The sequence below is a fragment of the Pipistrellus hanaki genome, assembly GCF_964339955.1.
Source record: "Pipistrellus hanaki genome assembly, chromosome: 14".
NCBI lineage: Eukaryota > Metazoa > Chordata > Mammalia > Chiroptera > Vespertilionidae > Pipistrellus > Pipistrellus hanaki.
Genome location: NC_140516.1, coordinates 39,850,230 through 39,869,893, shown reverse-complemented (window position 1 = coordinate 39,869,893; position 19,664 = coordinate 39,850,230). Strand labels below are relative to the sequence as shown.

General features: G+C 44.4%; 1 protein-coding gene across 3 annotated transcripts in view; it reads right to left on the bottom strand.

Annotated features, from left to right (window-relative positions):
- The window catches only part of CNNM2 (cyclin and CBS domain divalent metal cation transport mediator 2), a 96,861-nt gene that overhangs the window by 6,178 nt on the left and 71,019 nt on the right, over positions 1–19,664 (bottom strand). For 2 of the 3 annotated variants that reach the window (XM_084903838.1, XM_084903839.1), the window contains exons 2-5: positions 12,109–12,252; positions 8,722–8,859; positions 6,563–6,732; positions 2,151–2,244 (exon numbers count right to left, since the gene is read on the bottom strand). In XM_084903838.1, coding sequence (XP_084759964.1) covers positions 2,151–2,244; positions 6,563–6,732; positions 8,722–8,859; positions 12,109–12,252 — 546 coding nt within the window. Of the gene's footprint in view, positions 1–2,150; positions 2,245–6,562; positions 6,733–8,721; positions 8,860–12,108; positions 12,253–19,664 lie in introns of those variants that run through there. The other variant, XR_014796789.1, reaches the window with a different exon arrangement.

Sequence of the window (19,664 nt, the reverse complement as noted above, 5' to 3'; positions counted from 1 at the left end):
TAAGATGCTGTTGATGAAACCCCCACCTTTCTGGCATTTCCAAACTAGCAGCAGCCCCGCCAGCTGTCATAGGAAGGCCTGCTCCCAATTCCTCTTCGGAACGGGACCCTCACAGGAAGCCACAGGCCAGTATCAATAAAAAGGCACAACTGACTCCCCACCTTTCTTTTCAAAACTGTCTTATGAGTCCGATTCTGCTCATGTGGGCCCATTTGAGGCTGGTTGCCAAATAGTCACAATGTCAACACCTGTCATTCCAACGCTTCCTCTTGTGCTTTAAAGGTTACGAGGCGAGTAAGCACCACCACGTCGATTCTTTCAACAAGCACACGAGGTAACCTCACATCCTCTTAATGAGGAGGGAGCCAAGAGCCTTTCTCCAAGTCCGGCCCCCGAACATGAGGGAGCTGGGCGGTCCCGTGGTCTTCTCGGCCGGTAAGCACCGCCCCGTCCTCAGGAGCAGTGAACACCGATCACACACACACACACACACACACACACTCTGCAGATGCCGCCTGAGGACGTGGGCAATAGGGCTACGTCCACACGGGTGTTTGGCACTGCCGTGGGCACCGGCCCACGTGACTCACTGCCCAGCAGAGTGCGAAGATGCATCCGGGCAGGGGAGGCCTGGGGTGAGAGAATTCTTGACGCTTCCCTGGCTTTCTAACCGTAACCATCTCAGTGCCTGCGACGTCATGTGGCACAGCTGAGGACCAATGTCACAAAAGCAGACTTGTCTGGAAGTATCCCTCTCCTTTTGAGACTGGTTTTCAGAAGTAACTGGTTTTTAGGATGGGCTAATAGCAAGTTTTCTAGTACAGCCTGTCATTTGACATTTTAGCCACAAGGTGGCACAACAGCACCTCTGTTTGCCTGTCTGCCCCATTCTACACACACACACACACACACACACACACACACACACACACACAAACTCTCTCTCTGTCTCTCTCTCTCTCTCACACACACACACACACACACACACACACACACACACAAACTCTCTGTCTCTCTCTCTCTCACACACACACACACACACACACACAAACTCTCTCTCTGTCTCTCTCACACACACACACACACACACACACACACACACAAACTCTCTCTCTGTCTCTCTCACACACACACACACACACACACACACACAAACTCTCTCTCTGTCTCTCTCTCACACACACACACACACACACACACACACAAACTCTCTCTCTGTCTCTCTCTCTCACACACACACACACACACACACACACACGCACAGCAATGTCAATAGAGACCATTCAGGTCCCATCCCATAGGTGGGCAGGTACCCGTGTCCATGTCCCACTAGGACAGGCACTGCTTGCTGGCATCTTGTGCAGAGCACTTAATGGCCCATGGCACAGCCACCCAGAACTGGCTGACTCTAGATACGAGCTGGATATAGGCAATAACTGTATATTAACCACCTGGTTCATCCTCAGGAAAATGCAAATTGAAAAGCCTCCGGAGCAGTTAACACGTAGATGGCTCAGCGATCCGCGGTGCAGGGCACGGGAACTTCCCAGGACGGTGGGTGGGACGCTCTGGCAAACTGCTGGGCAGCAGCTACTAAAGCTGAGAGACCCTCACACCCTGTGAGCCCACCACCCAGCCCTACATACAGACCAACAGGACGCACACACGTTCATGGAGAGAGGGCACGAGAGTGTCCACATTTCACAGCCACAGTCGCCCCAAACAAGCAACTTCCCCAACGCCCATCAGCAACCGGGAGAGCAGACGCAGCTGTGCTCCCGCACACGGAACACGGCCCAGCGGGGAGGAGACACGGAGGCAGCGCCCCGGCAGGGCAGGGGGACAGGGGACACTGGGTTACAGCACCAGACTCGGTAAAACTCATCCTGAACTGGCGTGTGTGGTGGCGGCCGAGGTCCTGGGCCAAGGACGTTCTGTCTCTGATCTGGGCTGTTTGCACGTCAGTTTGTGAAAATTCAGGTAAGTGCGTGCACTTAGGATGCGTGCAGTTTTCTGTGTACGTGATATGCTTCCATAGGAAGTGCAGGAAGGAGATAAACAGGGTTAGCTGCAGGCAGAGAGGAAGGCGACCTAGGAGGACGACGCCATTTCCTGAAACACGGCCCTGCCCTCGGCTGAAGGCCACTCACCTGGGGAGGCCGTGAGGGCCATTACACCGTAATAGGAAAAAGCGCTGGCTTCGAACTTCATGCCTTCCTTCCCAGCTTCCACTTCCACCTTCCCCTGCGGAGAGAAGAGGGAGGCCTTCAGTCCGCGCGCGGGCATCTGCTGGCAAACCCGGGGGAGACTGGTGCTTCCTGAGGGCTTGTCTAACCCCTTCCCCGCCATCCCAGGAAGTAACCCTCTGATCCTCATCCCCAAGGAGAGGGTCCTTCTACTCAAACATGAAAACTGGGTTTGGCTGGGGACCGAGGCGGCAGTGAAAGTGTGACGTTTATTAATTAATCTCTCCCCAGCACCGTAGCTGTGGCTTCCTCAGGAGCCCTCCTGCCACAAGGAGACGATGCTCTTCTGTCAGGAGGACAGACCCTGAGAAGATGCTCAGGGATGAAGCCGGGCTGTCCTGCAGGAGCCACGTTGGAGCAGAGTGAGGGTGAAGGGCCAGCATGGCTGTGGCCAGGGGACAGAGAGGGTGAGCTGGTGCCCAGGGGCGCTCTGACCAGCACGATCCCCTGAGCAAACGCTCAGCCGTCCTGCAGGCCAGCCCCACCGTCAAGACTCCCCGAAGGCACCGCACCCCCTGCTGCCAGAGGCTCCTTAAGGAAGCCTCCTCCCTCAGGACAGCGCCACTTCTTCCTTTTCTCCCACTTGTCTGCATCTCCTTCGCTCACACCAGTTCCCGGGGACACACCTCCCTCCTTCACTCATCCCTGTGGCAGGAGGGTCCCCGGGTCCCTTCGTGGGAGATGCTCCAGGTGCGTTTTCTGGGCGGCTGAATGCCTGGTGACCCTGGGTTTCCAAACCCAGCTCAGATGGCCTCACTGCCTCTGGGGGAGAGGGGGCCCTCACGGGCACGAACAAAAAGGTACCACTTGTGACGAACTGTGCTAGCCAGTCACCGCGCTTCGTTAATTCATCTAGTGCTCCCACCTCGGAGGCACACACAAATCCGGGGTGGGGCTCAGAAAGATTACGTAACCGGAGAACAAGCTCTTAACCAAGATGCGACCTATGCCGCCCCCCAAGGCAAACTCTTTTACTTGGTTCACTCCCCATTATTCTAAACTAAATCCCTGATTACGGAGGACTTTCTCAAATCACTTCAGAAAACTACCCGTTGTCTCTCTCTCAGGCTCTCCTTCCCTCAATGGCTGTTAGTTTTACCAACGCCCACTAATTCTCTTGCCGTAAGAAATGAATGGAGTGGGTAAGAGGAAGTGCATGGAAAGAGAAAAGGACCAGACTGCATGCACCCCGTGACCAAGGAGGAGGAGAGACAGAAACCAATATGGAAGCAATGGATAAAACAGACAAAAAGTAGGATCAGACAGCTGTGTTACCATAGAAACTAGGGGGGGACCTGGATGGAATTGGAGAACATCATGCTGAGTGAAATAAGCCAATCAATGAAAGAGAAACACCACATGACCTCACTCATTTGTGGATGATAAAGAACATTATAAACTGATGAACCAAGAGACAGATATAGAGACAGTAAAGCAACAGGCAGACTGTCAAATTACCGTGGGGAGGGGAGGAAGATTTGGGGGAGATAATAGATCAACCGAAGGACTTGTGTACATGCATATAAGTACAACCAATGGACATAAAACTCTGGGGAGGGAGGGTATGAATGGGAGGGAGGGAGGGGGGCAAAAAAAAAATCAATAAAATATATTAAAAAATAATAATAATTAAAAAAAAAGAAACTAGTGGGGGGGGGACCTCGCAAATAAAGGGAGGGTCAGAGTCACAGAGGTGGCAGTCGCTGGCGGAAGGAGGAAGTCAGACAGTGAGGGGCAGGGAGAGCAGGTGGGAGAGAACACAGGCGCAGGTGAGGAGGGAGGGCCGCCAGGCTCCACTGAAGGTGCCTTAGAGTCAGGGAATCCAGTGCACCAAACTCATTAAACACCTCCGCAAATCCTTTTAATCCAGCACTACCACTACTTATCACACCCATGACATCATCAGTTCAGAAAACTCACTGCGTTTGTATAAATATATAACTGCATAGGTATCCCAATGCCAGCACATACACATAAACGCCTTGTCAAAAACATCTGTATGTTAGCTGATTTACTTGTAAATGGTCAGGGATTAGAAAGTCCCTCTTCCAAATCTATTTTTGAGACCTGTCAGCCAGATAATGGCTCTCTTATACACCAACAGGGCATCACTGATTCATCAAGACTAACTATATAAAAATGACTACTCAAAGCATCATAGTTTCCACTTATCAGTGACATCCACAACATCAATCCTCAAAATTACCCTAAGTAATCATTTTTAATGTAATTCAAAGTTTCTCTAGGGTTAAGGAATACTCACATCTAGCTTTGTGAGAAACATAATAATTATTCCCTCACTGCTGTAAATCCCCCACAGTCCCTCAGAATTTTGAGCTTGTCCACTTCCCATAAAAGAAAAATAATTTGAAGTTGAATGAAACTAAGGTTAATAGAAGAATCGGGTTTGAATTCGAAAACCCTTCCGAAAGAAGTTTCTAAGAAAGACTATCAAAGTGGCATGTAACCAGTTAACCGTGGGTTTTTCTGCAGTTCCTCACTTCTGCTTCCAGATGCCACAATACTGTCCAAGCTCAGGCATGGATACTACACTTCCCCAAGTTTCTGACACAGATATCTGATAAGAGTTCCTTTCCGACAAAGAGAACCTTCTTCATTCACTTAGAAAATTGGGGCCTTGCTGGACTCATGTAAATTTTAGGACCTACCAAGTACTGATTACACTCTTATAATGATATCTCCAATTCATCTCTTAGAATTAAGCAAGAAATATAAGAATGCTTAAGGGGCTAGTATTCTAATATTGAAATAAACTCAAAATTTCCTACAAAGTAATTCTTCAATAAAGAGGCACAAGAAGTGAATAAAACCAGCATTTTTCCCGCTCTAATGTTCATCTTGGTCTCCATGCCAAGGACGGTTCTATTAGGTCATACTGTGATATCATCAGTGTCTCCTGATAACTCAGGCACCAAAGCCCCAAGGAGGGCTCACACTGGCTCGACCTTCCCACCGTACACAGTGGATTATGTTGTAGTGAGAAGGAAACAAGTCACCATTGCCACGAGAGGCGGTGATTATGACATCAGTTACCCTGTAAAATCAGTCTGGTTAGTAACCAGGAATAAAAAAACAACAATAAATGAATTATTTAGACAGTACTAAGGGAAGAGATAGTAAGATATAGCCCCAAAACTAAAAGAACAAATCCTAAGAAGAGGACAGGGAAAAAAGATAAAAATAGGACCCAAGGAACTCAAGACGCTTAAATTTTAAATGTCCAGCCAAGATTTAGACAAGCACAGGTAATTCCCCAAAGTCTTCAAAAAATACTAACAATTGAACTCACCATTCTTCATTTGACTTAGGACCTCAGCAATCACTGAGTGCCCTTCAGTATTGGAAATTAAAATAACTAATGACATTGCTTTATATTGGAACTAGTGGCCCAGTGCATGAACTTGTGCACATTGAAAGGAAATTAATTAAAAAAATATTTTAATATTACTATTCGCTCTTTCTCTATAATATAAGTGTCAACCAAATTCACAATCAACAATGACAGATGGACACACACGCATGCGACTGGCGCCAGTGAGAGCTTTATATGTATTGCACATGCTCAAGTCATAGCCTTTTAAAGATATAGAATAAACTTGCTTAATTAGACCTGCTTTCTGATTTAGCTAAACTTTTCCCAGGCCAGTGAAGCACCCCAACTTTTCTTTCAGGTAATTGTCAGCAACACAGCAGTACATATCAACATGAAGCAGATTATTATTGTAGATCATGCAGGGAAAACAAAGGGTAAAATGTTAACTGCAGCAGTATTTGACTATATTCTGCACAGTGAGAAAACCTGAAGTCATTTTCAAGGTCCACCATTTCTTACTTTTTTTCAGTTGGGTCAAATTAGCTTTCTAAGTCTCTGTTTTCCAGCTAATGAAAAGAAAATAGGATTCCACCGAATCTCCTATCTACCTACTCCAGGACTTCTGTGAGAATCAAATGAGATGAGGCACAGGAAAATACTTCACAGAGTGTAAAATGTTTGCACCTGGCTATAAAGTAAGTCGTGTTCCTGGGTTGAAGAAACTCCATGGAGGCTAGCTGCTAGGGAAAGGAATCCAGGCTTTGCTATGTGACATCATACATCATTACCCAGCAGAAACTTAGCATATTAGCCATATATATATATATATTTTACAGATATGAAAACAGGGAGATGAAATTCTCCACTTTCATGGCTACCCCAAAAGTATGTAAATTCCAATACCCGTTCATCTAGACCAAATCTCAGAACTTGAAGGGTGGGTACTCAATGAGATCAAACAGCTACTGAATAATTCTCTGACCTGCAAAATGAGAACGAAGTAGTCTACAGGTTTGTTGCGCTGGTAGAGGTAGTATTCTGGGGCTTTCTTGTTCTTCTCATCATACTTCAGTTCTTGGATGACATTGGGGTGCTTTAGCAGCCTTAGAAGGATCTTCTCTGACATCTGGGATGGGCTAAATGCTTCTACTTCTACAGATATAAACACAACTTGACATTACACTTCAAATGGACAGAAAATATTAGACTAGTGATTAAGGTATTTGGGTAATAAGAATACTAGGAATTAAAGTGGTACAATATGGATTAACGAGACTTCCATTTGGTGATCCATTGGGGACAGATTACCTGGGAGAAATTAGAAAATGCTGCATTTTCATATTTGTTTATTTAAAATTCTTCCTTTCAATCTGTCATTGGGTTTAGTTCTCATAAGAACACTCTCATTTTCTGACTGATACAAATGAAAATCAACCGGCAGCAGGCTCCTTGACTGCCAGGATGTCCTTCAACAGCCAAAACAGCCTGACTCTCCAACAACAGCCAAAGGAAGAAGCAATGGTCAGGAAGCATCTAGCTGTGGGTTAGTACCAGGTGCACAACGCAGGGCCCTGCAGCTCCATCTCCCACTTAACTGCCCTGAGAAAGTCTGGGGACCAGGGACTCGGAGAGACTCAGGATAAAAACAAGGCACGTGCACATATCAACATGCACTCCAACTTGCTAATTTAAAAAAGTTATGTTCATCTCTATTTACAAAGACATTCGTTTTATTTAAAGTAAAAGCCAAAATTACCGATTTAAAGCTGCTATACTGAAACTGGACTTGACGGTATCTCAGAGGCAGAGTAGGATAACATTTCGTTTTAAATTGTGGTTCTTGGGTGATGAAGAATATCACAATTAGAGAAAGAATAAGCAAGTAAGTTAAAAATACTGCTTATAGGTTTTAAAATGTTTAAATCATGTTATGTATGAAAAATATAAATTCTGTATTAGCTTCTGTGCTTTTTTTTTTTTTTAGTAATAACAAGTAATACATGGTAGAAATTTTGGAAAAAGACAGAGAGGACGATAAAAAATGACCTATAAACCAACCACTGTGAGCAACTGGTGATGAGCATTTCCTTCCAGTGCCTCACCCAGGCCTGTGCCTGTGCGTACGTCCAAAACAACAGCTATCACCTTCCTGTACATACAGATTTACACCCCGTTTTTTCCTCACTTTACATTAAATGATGAGTGTTCCCCCAAGTTGTAAATATTATATTGTGAGCATTTCCATTATCTGAAAACGTGATTTTAAAAAGTGCACAACATCCCCACATGTGGCTGCTGTTGGCCTTCTTTTCAAAATGGTCTACGTGCACTGCCCGCAGCCGGAAGGTGCTGGCTGCCCATCCTGGACAAGACGTCTTCTACAGGCCACGGGGAACCTTCTCTCACGGCCCCTGGCCAGCAGAGCTCAGCCTTCACCTACAGAGCCCCGGGGGTGTGAGAAGGGTGAGCCAGTCTCTTAAGTCCATTCAACCTTGACCTGTATGGAGCGGACAGTGCCGGCTGGGTTGGTGGTTTTAACCATGTGCCCACTTGCCTCCTGGGATGGGGCCAAGTTAACAATCTGATTTGAAGAGGCCGTCAAGAAATCCATGTCAAAGTCCTCAGAATTTCTGATTTCATTTAACCCATTAGAGATAAAGATTGCATTCTGAAAATCTGTTTTTCTTCTTTGTAAGACATAGCACCTGTGTTCTCACTGACATCCTCTGCTCCTCCAAGGCAAGCTGAAGAGAGAGCTACTCAGCTGTCCGACACACAACCAGGTGGTGTCTGGCTCACTGTCAGCCTACTCCGCCCGCTGGCGCTCCCAGGGGCTTAGCTGGAAGCAGAGGACCTGGCCTACTGTTCACATGCAGTGTGGCACTGACATTCATCCTTACCTTTCAGACCAATTTAAGTTACTGGTCCACCTGGTAAATGTCTCAGAGTTCATGCCGACACTGAACATAGGAGAGGAGAGAATTTAAAAAGAAAAAAACAAAACTAAAACAAAACACAAACGTGGCATTGCTTTTCACCCCGCTTCCCAGGCTCCGCCCCAGCCCACCCTAGTCAGCGGTGGGTGAGAAACACTGGCTCCAGGGTTGGTCGAGATTTCAAATTGTGATAAGAGGCACTTGCCTGTTGCTAGGAAACGGTGCATAGCCAAGAGAAGCTGTGGTGATATTTTAACCTTCATCTCGCTGTCTGTCTGCTTAAAGGCGGAAAAATCTTGCTTTCTTTCTCGATGGGCTACTTTCTTTTTCGTTCTGTTATCCGCTGAGGTAAGAATAAGAAAAAAGTAAGGAAAGGCATTTCATTAGATCAGGGCCCTTTTTATGGAAATAAAATATACTGCAAAGGCTAGAAGAGAGAATGAGTCAACTGTCCAACACACAACTCTCTCCAGCTTGTGGGCACTCTCCGTCCAAACACCACATGGAAAGAGGACAGAAGACTCCTCCTCAAGTCAATGCTGCGCAGTCAGAACGGCAATCCCAAGTCAGTAACAGGCAACCTGATTAGTAGCAAAGACAAATATACCTCATGGGGATCTGTAGAGCCCTTACGGGTACATTATTGGGAGCCTTGAACAAAACCCCTCCCCTCATAAAACTTATATAACCCATAGCAACCGAGGAGGTGGCCCCGAGTGTCCACAGTCTCCCGCTCCTGTGTCCTGCACAGTGAAGAACAATCACTGTCACAGGCGACACGAAGGAAGTGTGTCCCTGCCTTTGACAGGCTCCTCGCCTGTGCTGAGAGGTAAAACAAATACCCGAGCACGATCTCTTAAGAAGCAAACCAAAACACTTTCATAGAACGTCACTTTAACAGTAACATCGGTAGCCCTGGCCAGTGTGGCTCAGTTACTGGAGCATTGTCCTGTGCACTGAAAGGTCAGTGGTTCCATTCCCAGTCAGGGTATATGCGGCAAGCAACTGATGTTTCTCTCTCACATCAATGTGTTTTTTGATTTTTTGTTTTGTTTTAAGAAGAGAAACTTCACTATTATTTTTACATATTTATTGATTTATTTTTTTTTTTTTACAGAGAGGAAGGGAGAGGGACAGAGTTAGAAACATTGCTGAAAGAGAAACATTGATCAGCTGCCTCTTGCACACCCCCTACTGGGGTTGTGCCCGCAACCAAGGTACATGCCCTTGACCAGAATCGAACCTGGGACCCTTCAGTCCACAGTCCGATGCTCTATCCACTGGGCCAAATCAGTCAGGGCACATCAATGTGTTTTGTTTTAAAATATATTTTATTGATTTTTTACAGAGAGTAAGGGAGAGGAAGAGAGTTAGAGTGGGCAGCAGCTGCCTCCTGCATACCCCTTACTGGGATGTACCCGCATCCAACGTACATGCCCTTGGCAGAAATCAAACCTTGGCTGACGCTCTATCCACTGAGCAAAACCAGTTAGGGCACATCAATGTTTTTCTCTTTCTCTCTCTATTCCCCTCTCTCTAAAAAAAAAAAAAAAAAAAAAAAAAAAAAAATCAATAGGAACATTTTTTTAAAAGTAGCATCTGTTAGCTTCATTTCTACTCAGATCACAAGATCCTCAAGGTCAAGCAAAAATGAAGAAAGTGATCCAGAACAGAAGTTAACCAACTTCCTCTGTAAAGGACTAAATGGTAAATATTTCAGGCTCTGAAGATCATGTAGTCTCTGTTGCAACTACTAAACTTTGCTGTTTAGCAAAAGCTGCCATGTTGAATAAATTAGGCTGTGTTCCAATAAAACTTTATCACAGACATGATATTTTATTTTCATATCATTTTCACGTCACAAAATAATTATTCTTTTTATTTTTTAACACAATTTTGAAATTCGTAGCTTGTGAGAGACACGAAAACAGGTAACAGGCATTTGTGGACTGTAGTTTGCCAACCCCTGATCTAGAAGGTCTAAGGCAAACCTGTCTTCAAGTATTTTCCTGGACAAAATAATAACCAAGAAAAACACTAGATTAAAGACAAGGCCCCGAGTGCTTGCTCCTTTCCCCCAAATCCAAAGTCTGCACTACCATTTAATGTCTAGGGTGAAGCAAATGGCTTACTAGGCTTGTTTTGGGGAGAAAAAGATCACAACTTACAATGTTCTTCTATCTCACATTCAGAGAATCAGACAGTATAAATCAACACAAAGATTTAAAATAATGTTCAAATTACAAAAGTTATCATCTCTGATCACTTTTTTAACCAATACACATGAAACCACATGTTCAGCATTTCATACCAGTAAGTTACATTTACAACACTTTAGTGTGAAATCAGTCTAACCAATGTTCGAAAGAAGTTCACTCAACTACAAATATAAGGTCTCATAAATGTCTAAATTACCTTTCTTATGATGAGTACTACCCCTGGGGAAACACATAAATATACAAATACACACTTGGTATTAAGTAGTCATTGTGAGGAACAATGGGAAAAAAATGTAGGCACACATGACAATATTCTGTATCATGTGATCTCTGACTCTCTCCAAGTGTCAAAACCTCATTGACACTGGAGTGTTTTAAGAACACTATAGAGATGTGAGGGGAAATAAGATACTTTTCAGAAGCAGGTCACTGGCTAATTATAAAATCTATTCTTTTAAAGGGTACATGGAAAACTTTCTCAATTTTAAAATAAGGGACATTCAGTTCTAGTGGAACTACATAAAATCACTTTGCCCGGAGTGCCTCAGGCCATTTGAATGATCTGTTCCAATCTTGTTTCAAAAACCAAACGGGCGCCTGGCTCTTTATCCCACCTGTGAGACCCCAAACATCTCAGGCCTTGGGACACCTTTGGCATTATGGAGCTTTGCCAAGAATGAGGCTGAAGAAGGTTTAAGCTGCCCAGTCAGATGATCCAGTTGTACTCACATAGGACAGGATTCAGGTTCAACACTCAGCCAGGATCCAGCCTATTCCTGGGCAAGCAGTGTGCATACTCCCTTCCACTCCCCCCCAAAGGGGCAGAGAAGCAGAAAAAGAAAGGGAAAAACACACTTTATTGTGTGCCCCACCCTGTCCTGCCTCCTCTACCCCATCTCACCACCACTGCCCCCAGCAAAACCCACTTGCAAACTTCACCTTTACTTTCATCTATCAGAACTAGAAAATTTAAACCATTGCTATCCATCAATTTAATAAATCCCCTCACTTTTTAAGTACTTGAATTATGACCTTAAGTAGAAACAGAAAATTGCTTGAAAACAATTTACCTAATCGAGCAAAATGAATTTTCTGGTCAGGGCAAGTAAATGCTCAGATCAATGGTGAGGAGCAGCCGGCTTTTCAAAAAGAAAGAAAGAAAACCACATCGCCACTCGACATTATAGGACCTGCCCTGCTTGCCCCGCTCTGGTAAAGAGACTGGATACACCAGCAGGTCGCACACAGCCTGCACACACAGCGCATAACTGGAAACAGGCGAACAACAACTGGAGAGATGCCAAATGACTCACCAACAACATGATCAGGAAAGCAAAGGCTTGGGGAAATTGCTCTCAGGCAGAACTACTCACTGTATAAGTCTGTTTCATCCAGGATCTCTGATTTGATGATTTCTTCAATCACATCTTCTAAGGTGACAATCCCCAGGACTTCATAAAATGGATCCCCCTCTCCTTCATTGTTAACACGCTGCACAATAGCCAGGTGAGATTTACCTTTGAAGAAAAGAAAGCAAAGGTTAAGAGGCAATTTTCTGAATTTCCTGAATCAAGTGTTAGGTATGAATATGGGGGGGGGAAAGAACAGCAGCAAACACAGATACCAGATGATCAGAGTGTGCAGTTCAACACTTAAAAATGCATTAAATACCCCAAGCAGAAACAGATGGTGAGCCATCAAAAGCAAGACCAGGTAAGCCAGAATATCACCTTCTACACACACTGCCCTGCCCCCCCATGGCCACTGGGTTCCTAATAGACTTGTCTTCAGTGACGGCAGCTCTTCCTCTGTGACCTTTTGGCAATTGGCACTTTACTTTAGGAGAGCAGTTCTTAAAGCGAGCTCCGGGACCCCTAAGGATGCCCAAGCCCATTTTATAGGCGGTCTGCCAAGGCAAACTGTTGGCATTTTGAACCAATGGTGCCTGAGCACAAATCAAGGCAGTGGTGGCAAAAATGTACTAGCTCTACAGGGTTCTCTACCACCATGGACAGTAATGGGGTGGGGGGGGGGTCCCATTTCTCTTAAGAATATCCTTAATAAAGCAGTAAGTGTTTTAATTCCATTAAATCTTGGCCCCAAGGACCTGTCTTTGAATATTCTATGTGACAGAAGGGAAGGGCATGAAACACGTGTGTTGCCTTCAGAAGTGTGATGGCGTCTTGAGGGAAAGCACTTGCACAATTGGTTCCGGCCACTCTTCACTGAACAGCACTGACTTGAAAGAAGGACTGCTAGACAGACCTCGGTATTTAGCTTATTGGGCAGACACTTTCCTAAAAGTGAACAAAAGGAGCCCATTGCCGAAACCTATTTGGCTCAGTGGATAGAGCGTCGGCTTGCGGACTGACAGATCCAGGTTCCATTCCGGTCAAGGGCACATCCCCAGAAAGGGGGGGTGCAAGAGGAAGCTGATCGATGTTTCTCTCTCATCGATGTTTCTAACTCTCTATCCCTCTCTCTTCCTCTCTGTAAAAAAATCAATAAAATATATATATTTTTAAAAATGAGCCCGTTACATTCAGGAAAACAGCAGCAGCCTTTGCTGCCCAGGCAATGCTCACCTTTGCGCCTGGTTATCCGGGCGGTGTCCCCAGCTTTCTGCCCTCTAAAGGCACTCACTCTAGTTTCTGTGTTTTGGAAGCAGGTCTAGCTTAACCTCAGGGAGAAGGGAGAATTAAACTACTTCCTGGAGTGGGCAAGGACCTAAATATATTATCCATAATTCTTCTCCAAGGAAGATTGCAGACCAAAGGATTTTAATCCAACTGCGCCCAAGGTCCACTTACGGGGGTTTGGTGCAGTATCAAGAGAATACCCACGATTATATATATATATAAAAAAAAAGGCTGTAGATGAAAGTAGAGGTGAGGTTTGCAAGTGTGGTTTTGCTGGGGGCAGTGGTGGTGAGGTGGGGTATAGGAGGCTGGACAGGGTGGGGCACACATAAAATGGTTTTCCCTTTCTTTTTCTGCTTCTCTGCCTCTTTTTGGGAGCAGGGGAGAGGGGTAGCCTGGATCAGGGGAGGGGGAGGGGAGTATTCACTCTGCTTGCCTAGGAGTAGGCTAGATCCAGGGCTGAGTGTTAAACCTTTTCCAGATACACATCTGTTTGAGGCCAGATTTTCTTCATATACTTCAACTAAAACAGTTGTACTGCACCGACTGAATGCAGAAAAAGTCCAGCTGCTTTCCACTTATCTAGATAATAAAGATCTACAAAAAAAAAAAAAAAAAAAAATAAGGTAAAAACAATAACACTTAATACTCTTATTTTGGAAAATAGTGATTTTAAGTTCAGTATTATTTATGTTAACACGAAATGGGTTTGTTATTGTCCGTTCAAATTAATTAAGAATGTTTTCAATTTCTCAGGTTTTCTTTTTGTTTATTGATTTTCGAGAGAGAGGATGGGAGGGAGGGAGAGAGAGAGAAACATCAATCTGTTGTTCAACTTATTTATGCATCATTGATTGATTCTTGTATGTGCCCTGACTGGACATCAAACCCACAACCTGGGCTTATTGGATGATGCTCTAACCCACTGAGCGACCTGGCCAGGACCTCAGGTTGAATATCAACCAACAGGGAAGCACACATGCTCTGAAGTCAAACCGAACCGTCCTGGGTTTGAACTCCAGCACTGCCAGTTAATTAGCCACTACTGGCTGTGTGGTCACAAGCAAACTACGTAACTTTCCTGAGCCTCAGTCTTCTCGCGTCCAAAAGCGGGCTCATAATCACTGCTGCCCAAGAGACTGCAGTGAATTATCAAGAGATAATGTTGTAGGGAGAGCAAAGACAGTGCCTGTGATCAATATGGAACAACTCCTATTCATTTTTTAATGTTCTTCCTCAAGCCTAAGGCACCATCAACTTATTACCGGCTTAGTCAGAGGGAAGGAAAAACTCACTACATTATATGTGCACCGTGATTAAAAGATGCACTTCAATTTCAGAAAGATCTTTTAAAATATTAAACACATTTTTCACATCAATATTGGTGTTTCCAGTTCAGGGCATGTGAAGCATCTGAAATATATCCTAAATTAAGCCAAGTAGACATAGTATAGAAATTCCAGGATCAGTTAACACGTATATTGTTGTGTGTGTGTGTGTTTTAATCACAGGATGGGGCTTTTGGGGGGCTAGGATGGAGGAGCAGTCCTTGAAATAAAGTTTACTTAAAAGTAGGAGTCAATCAGGTTCCGTTGGACACAGCCAGCGACACTAAAGTGTTCCCTAAGGCCAGGTCTGCTCACGTTCCCAGCAGTGCTCATTCAGAAACTGCCTCGGGCTCTGCAGGTTGGCTGGCCTTTCCTGCTTTGGCTCAGACTCCTTGAGAGGCAACCAGGCCTGGAAGCCTAGAAGGTTAGATGGTTAGACAATTAGGCATCCTAACAATTTTCATCCTTAGCGTGCTCACGCTCAAAGAATGAAAATACTTCCAGCAAATGAGACTAGGGAAAAAACTTATCAGCAATAGATATAAACACCGCATCGGGGTCAAGTCCATTCCAGTCTAGTCAATTCAGTCTGGTGAGTTTCTCACATCTGCTTTCCCAAGAACCCAAACATAAGCAGTTAAAAATTCTTGGTCAGTGCTGTCTGTCGAAAGTTAAATTCTTTTGCTATTCCCAGCTTGTGATCATTTAAAAGGAATTTTCCAAAGCAAGGTCTAATATTAGACTCAAAATGAAGTTTCCATTCCACTGAGGCGCTATTCTCACCAAAGTAACTACTGCATAATCAGATTGTCTTGGAGCAATTCGTTTAAATGCAGATGGACATACTTGGAATACCAGCTCTATAGCACCAGCAGATCGGACTGGAGTAATGGTTCATGTGAGTCAGGCTTCTTACACGGAAAATTACATTTTCTTAGGGGCTCCCTCTCACACCCCACCTTCAATGCTGAAACTTTTGCATCTGCCCAGAGCAACATTCTTTTAGCTTTTGAATTCCTGGTGAGAAGTCCTGTTTTCTGAACTTTCTTGCTGGTAAGCAGTACAAAAAAAAAAAAAAAAAAAAAAAAAAGTGACCACCCTCTTCTCTAATCATGTTGTAGGAGGCTAGCAATACAATGCACCTATCACCCGCCACTTAATCATTTGCTGCAGGAGTTCCATCTTCTCATCAATGGAACAATCAACAGGGAGATGTAAGCAAGTTGCCAATACAGAAATTTAAAAACCTGAGCTCCAATAGCATCATTCTTAACCTGAGCATTGGAGGGATTCGGTCAGGACTGAAAGCAGAAAAGCAATTTTGGGGAACTTAACAAAAGACTCAACCAAAAACTAGAAAAGATAATGAACTGGTGGGTTCTTAACTTCCAAAGAGAAGAATGGAAATATAGCAATCAGGACAATATGCAATTATAGGTGCTAAATAACACAAACTTTTAAATACATGTAAATTAAACAGACTTGTTAAACTGTGTATAGAACAAATGAAGCGGGCATTGCTGTCACAATCAGGCTTTGGAGAGAGCCTTTTTGGCCAGCTGTGAGCGCTCCTGCAGCATTCCGGTCACCTCACACTGTCCTAGGAATGGAGGAAAAGGGATCACCAAGAGAATCAAAGCAGGCCTGTGTTCAGAGCACAGGGCTCTATGGATACATTGCCATTCAAATTCAGAAACATAAGCAAGTCAGCATGAAATGATCGCCTAGGCCAGTGGTCAGCAAACTCATTAGTAGTCAACAGAGCCAAATACCAACGGTACAACGATTAAAATTTCTTTGGAGAGCCAAATGTTTTTAACTTAAACTTCTTCTAACACCACTTCTTCAAAATCGACTCGCCCAGGCCGTGGTATTTTGTGGAAGAGCCACACTCAAGGGGCCGAAGAGCCGCATGTGGCTCACGAGCCACAGTTTGCTGACCCCGGGCCCAGACTGATCATTTTTCTAAAACTGCTATGTGCTCACAGCAGGGCACTTAAAAAGATGAACTTAGAAGAACATGTCTTCATTGTCAGATGAACTAAGTGACTAAAATTATATATACACAGTAGAGATGGGATCAAATTTCTGTCTCTGCCAGCTCCCCAAATCAAAGTTCATTTGCATATCCTCTCTGGATTGGTAAAGCAGCCCAGAATGGCAGCAGATTGGCACATGTGCATCTTTTAACCTTACAGCAGAGGCTCAAATTCTGAATGAAAGACACCATTTGGGTGGGCTGACAAAGCACCTGTAACCGCCTGTGGAAAACATGGACTCATTTGTATCCACATGTTTCATGCCAATGAAGTGAAGTGGAACAGTAAACGGACTAATAGAAATAGCCAAAGAAGCCAAAACCGGTTTGGCTCAGTGGATAGAGCGTCTGCCTGAGGACTGAAAGGTCCCAGGTTTGATTCCGGTCAAGGGCATGTACCTTGGTTGCGGGCACATCCCCAGTAGGGGTTGTGCAAGAGACAGCTGATTGATGATTCTCTCTCATCGATGTTTCTAACTCTCTATCCCTCTCTCTTCCTCTCTGTAAAAAAATCAATAAAATAAAATAAAAAAAAATAAAAAAAGAAATAGCCAAAGAAGAAAGCCAAGAGGGCAGATGAAGAAGAATGGAATTAGGAACAACATGACACAGCTGTAGTCAGAAAGACCCAATAATGTGAGCACAAGACAAACAAGAGTCCGTGGGGCCGTAAAATGCCCCTCAAACAGCAGGAAGAAAATACACAGGAGATTCCATAATGAGAAATTCAAGCAAAACATTTCGTAGTCACGTGTTGCACAACTGCAGGGCGACCAGTAGTGGAGTGCAAGGGTTAACGGTCCTCTGGAAGTTGTGTGATGCCCTCACTCACCAAGGTAGGTCAAACACACTTGACATGCCTTTGTTTCTAAAGTAGTCCCAAGTTAACAAAAAATCTAATGTTTCAATAAGTAGAATCCTCAAGTCCCAAAGAGGGAGTTCAGTTCCTAATCATTAAGTTCCTAAGAGGGAAGTCGTGATAAAAGAAGGAAATGCTCTATGATTAAATGGGATGAAGGGTATATTTCAATGGCCATATTTAAGATCTCCCCAAAAAACCAGTTTGCATATTAGTAATTAAGGAAGTGGAACACTTTAAATAGAATTAGATATAGTCCAATTTATAAAAAGTAAACAAACATATCAAGTGAGATCCTGTATATGAACACAATTTATAATCCATAAAATACGAACAATTGGGGGGGGGGGCGGGGGGGGGAGGGTAATATAACATGACAAGCCTGAAAAGCTCAGTGAACAAAAGTAACCACACATGCCAAAACCGGTTTGCTCAGTGGATAGAGCGTCGGCCTACAGACTGAAGGGTCCCGGGTTCGATTCCGGTCAAGGGCATGTACCTTGGTTGCGGGCATATCCCCAGTAGGGGGTATGCAAGAGGCAGCTGATGGATGACTCTCTCTCATCGATGTTTCTAACTCTCTCTCTCCCTTCCTCTCTGTAAAAAATCAATAAAATATATTAAAAAAAAAAAAAAAAGTAACCACACAGGATGGACTGATCACTAATCGCTAACTAGGAAGGCCATGGTGGAGAGTCCCATTTCAGGCCTACAGCTTCATTAGCAAAGGCTGGTCTTTACTTTAAGTGAGCCCACTGTTCTTCTGCATCTAGGATAATATACCTTTGAGACGTCAGAGTAATTTTCTTTTCTAGATCCCTTTGTAGGCACCAGAGCATGAGACCATGGAACCCATCATTGCTATCTTGTTCTCCACATACCATCTCTAATGCTATCAATGTTAATTATTACTTATCCTACAAGGCTTTCCTATAGGCTGGACTTTCTTTCATTCAACTCTAGACACACAAATTCACTCATTCTCTCAAATATTTACAGAATGCCCACTTTTTAACAGGGAACAAGACCAAACACTAGCCCACAAGGAACATGCTAGTGGGGAGATGCACATTAAAGGAAACAGACACTAAAAATATGCCAGACTGTGTAAAATGTGCCGTGGAGAACCCACCAACCAGCAGGGGCAGAATTACATTTAATAATAAAGTGACATCTGAGCAAAGATGAAGGACGCGACGGAGCCGAATGAAGCACATAAAGGACTGGGTGGGATGTTTCAGGCAGAGGGAACAGTCAGAAAGAGCAAGGAGGCCAGTGTGGCTGGAACAGAGAGAGAGGGAACAGGGTACAGGTGAGGTGTATAGGGTATGGGGAGGCTGAACGGATGGTGTGCAGATCCTGTAACCGTTACAAAGACTTCAGCTTTTACTCTGGGTGAGAAGTCACTGGAAGAAGGTTCTAAGCAGAAGAGTGGCCTGCTCTCTAGCCACTCTCTAGCTGTGGGGAGAAAAGGCTTGGCAACTGGTGAAGTCGAGGGAAAGGGAAATCAGTTGTTATTCCAGTAAACCAACTGGGAGAGCAGTGGCTTAGACTAGTGGAATAGTGTAGGTGATAGATCTACTGAGATTCTGGATATATATTTAGATAGGGCCAACCGGTTCTGCAGATGGGCTGAAGGTGGGGCAGAAGATAAAGAGAAGAGTTAGGGCTGACTATAAGGTTTTTGGTTTGAGCAACGGGAAGGACAGCGTTGCCATTTACTGAGGATTGTGGAAGATACTTGCTTAGAAGGAAAAAGTTCAGTTGCAGATAGGTTAAACGTGGGATGCCAAATAGACACCCTAGTGGAAATGTCAAATAGACACTTACACACCTAAATACAGGATTTGAGAGAATGAGAGAAATGTGGGCTACAGCCCTAACCGGTTTGGCTCAGTGGATAAAGTGTTGGCCTACGGACTGAAGGGTTCCAGATTCGATTCTAGTCAAGGGCATGTACCTTGGTTATAAGCACATCCCCAGCAGGTAGTGTGCAGGAGGCAGCTGATCAATGTTTCTAACTCTCTATCCCTCTCCCTTCCTCTCTGTAAAAAAATCAATAAAA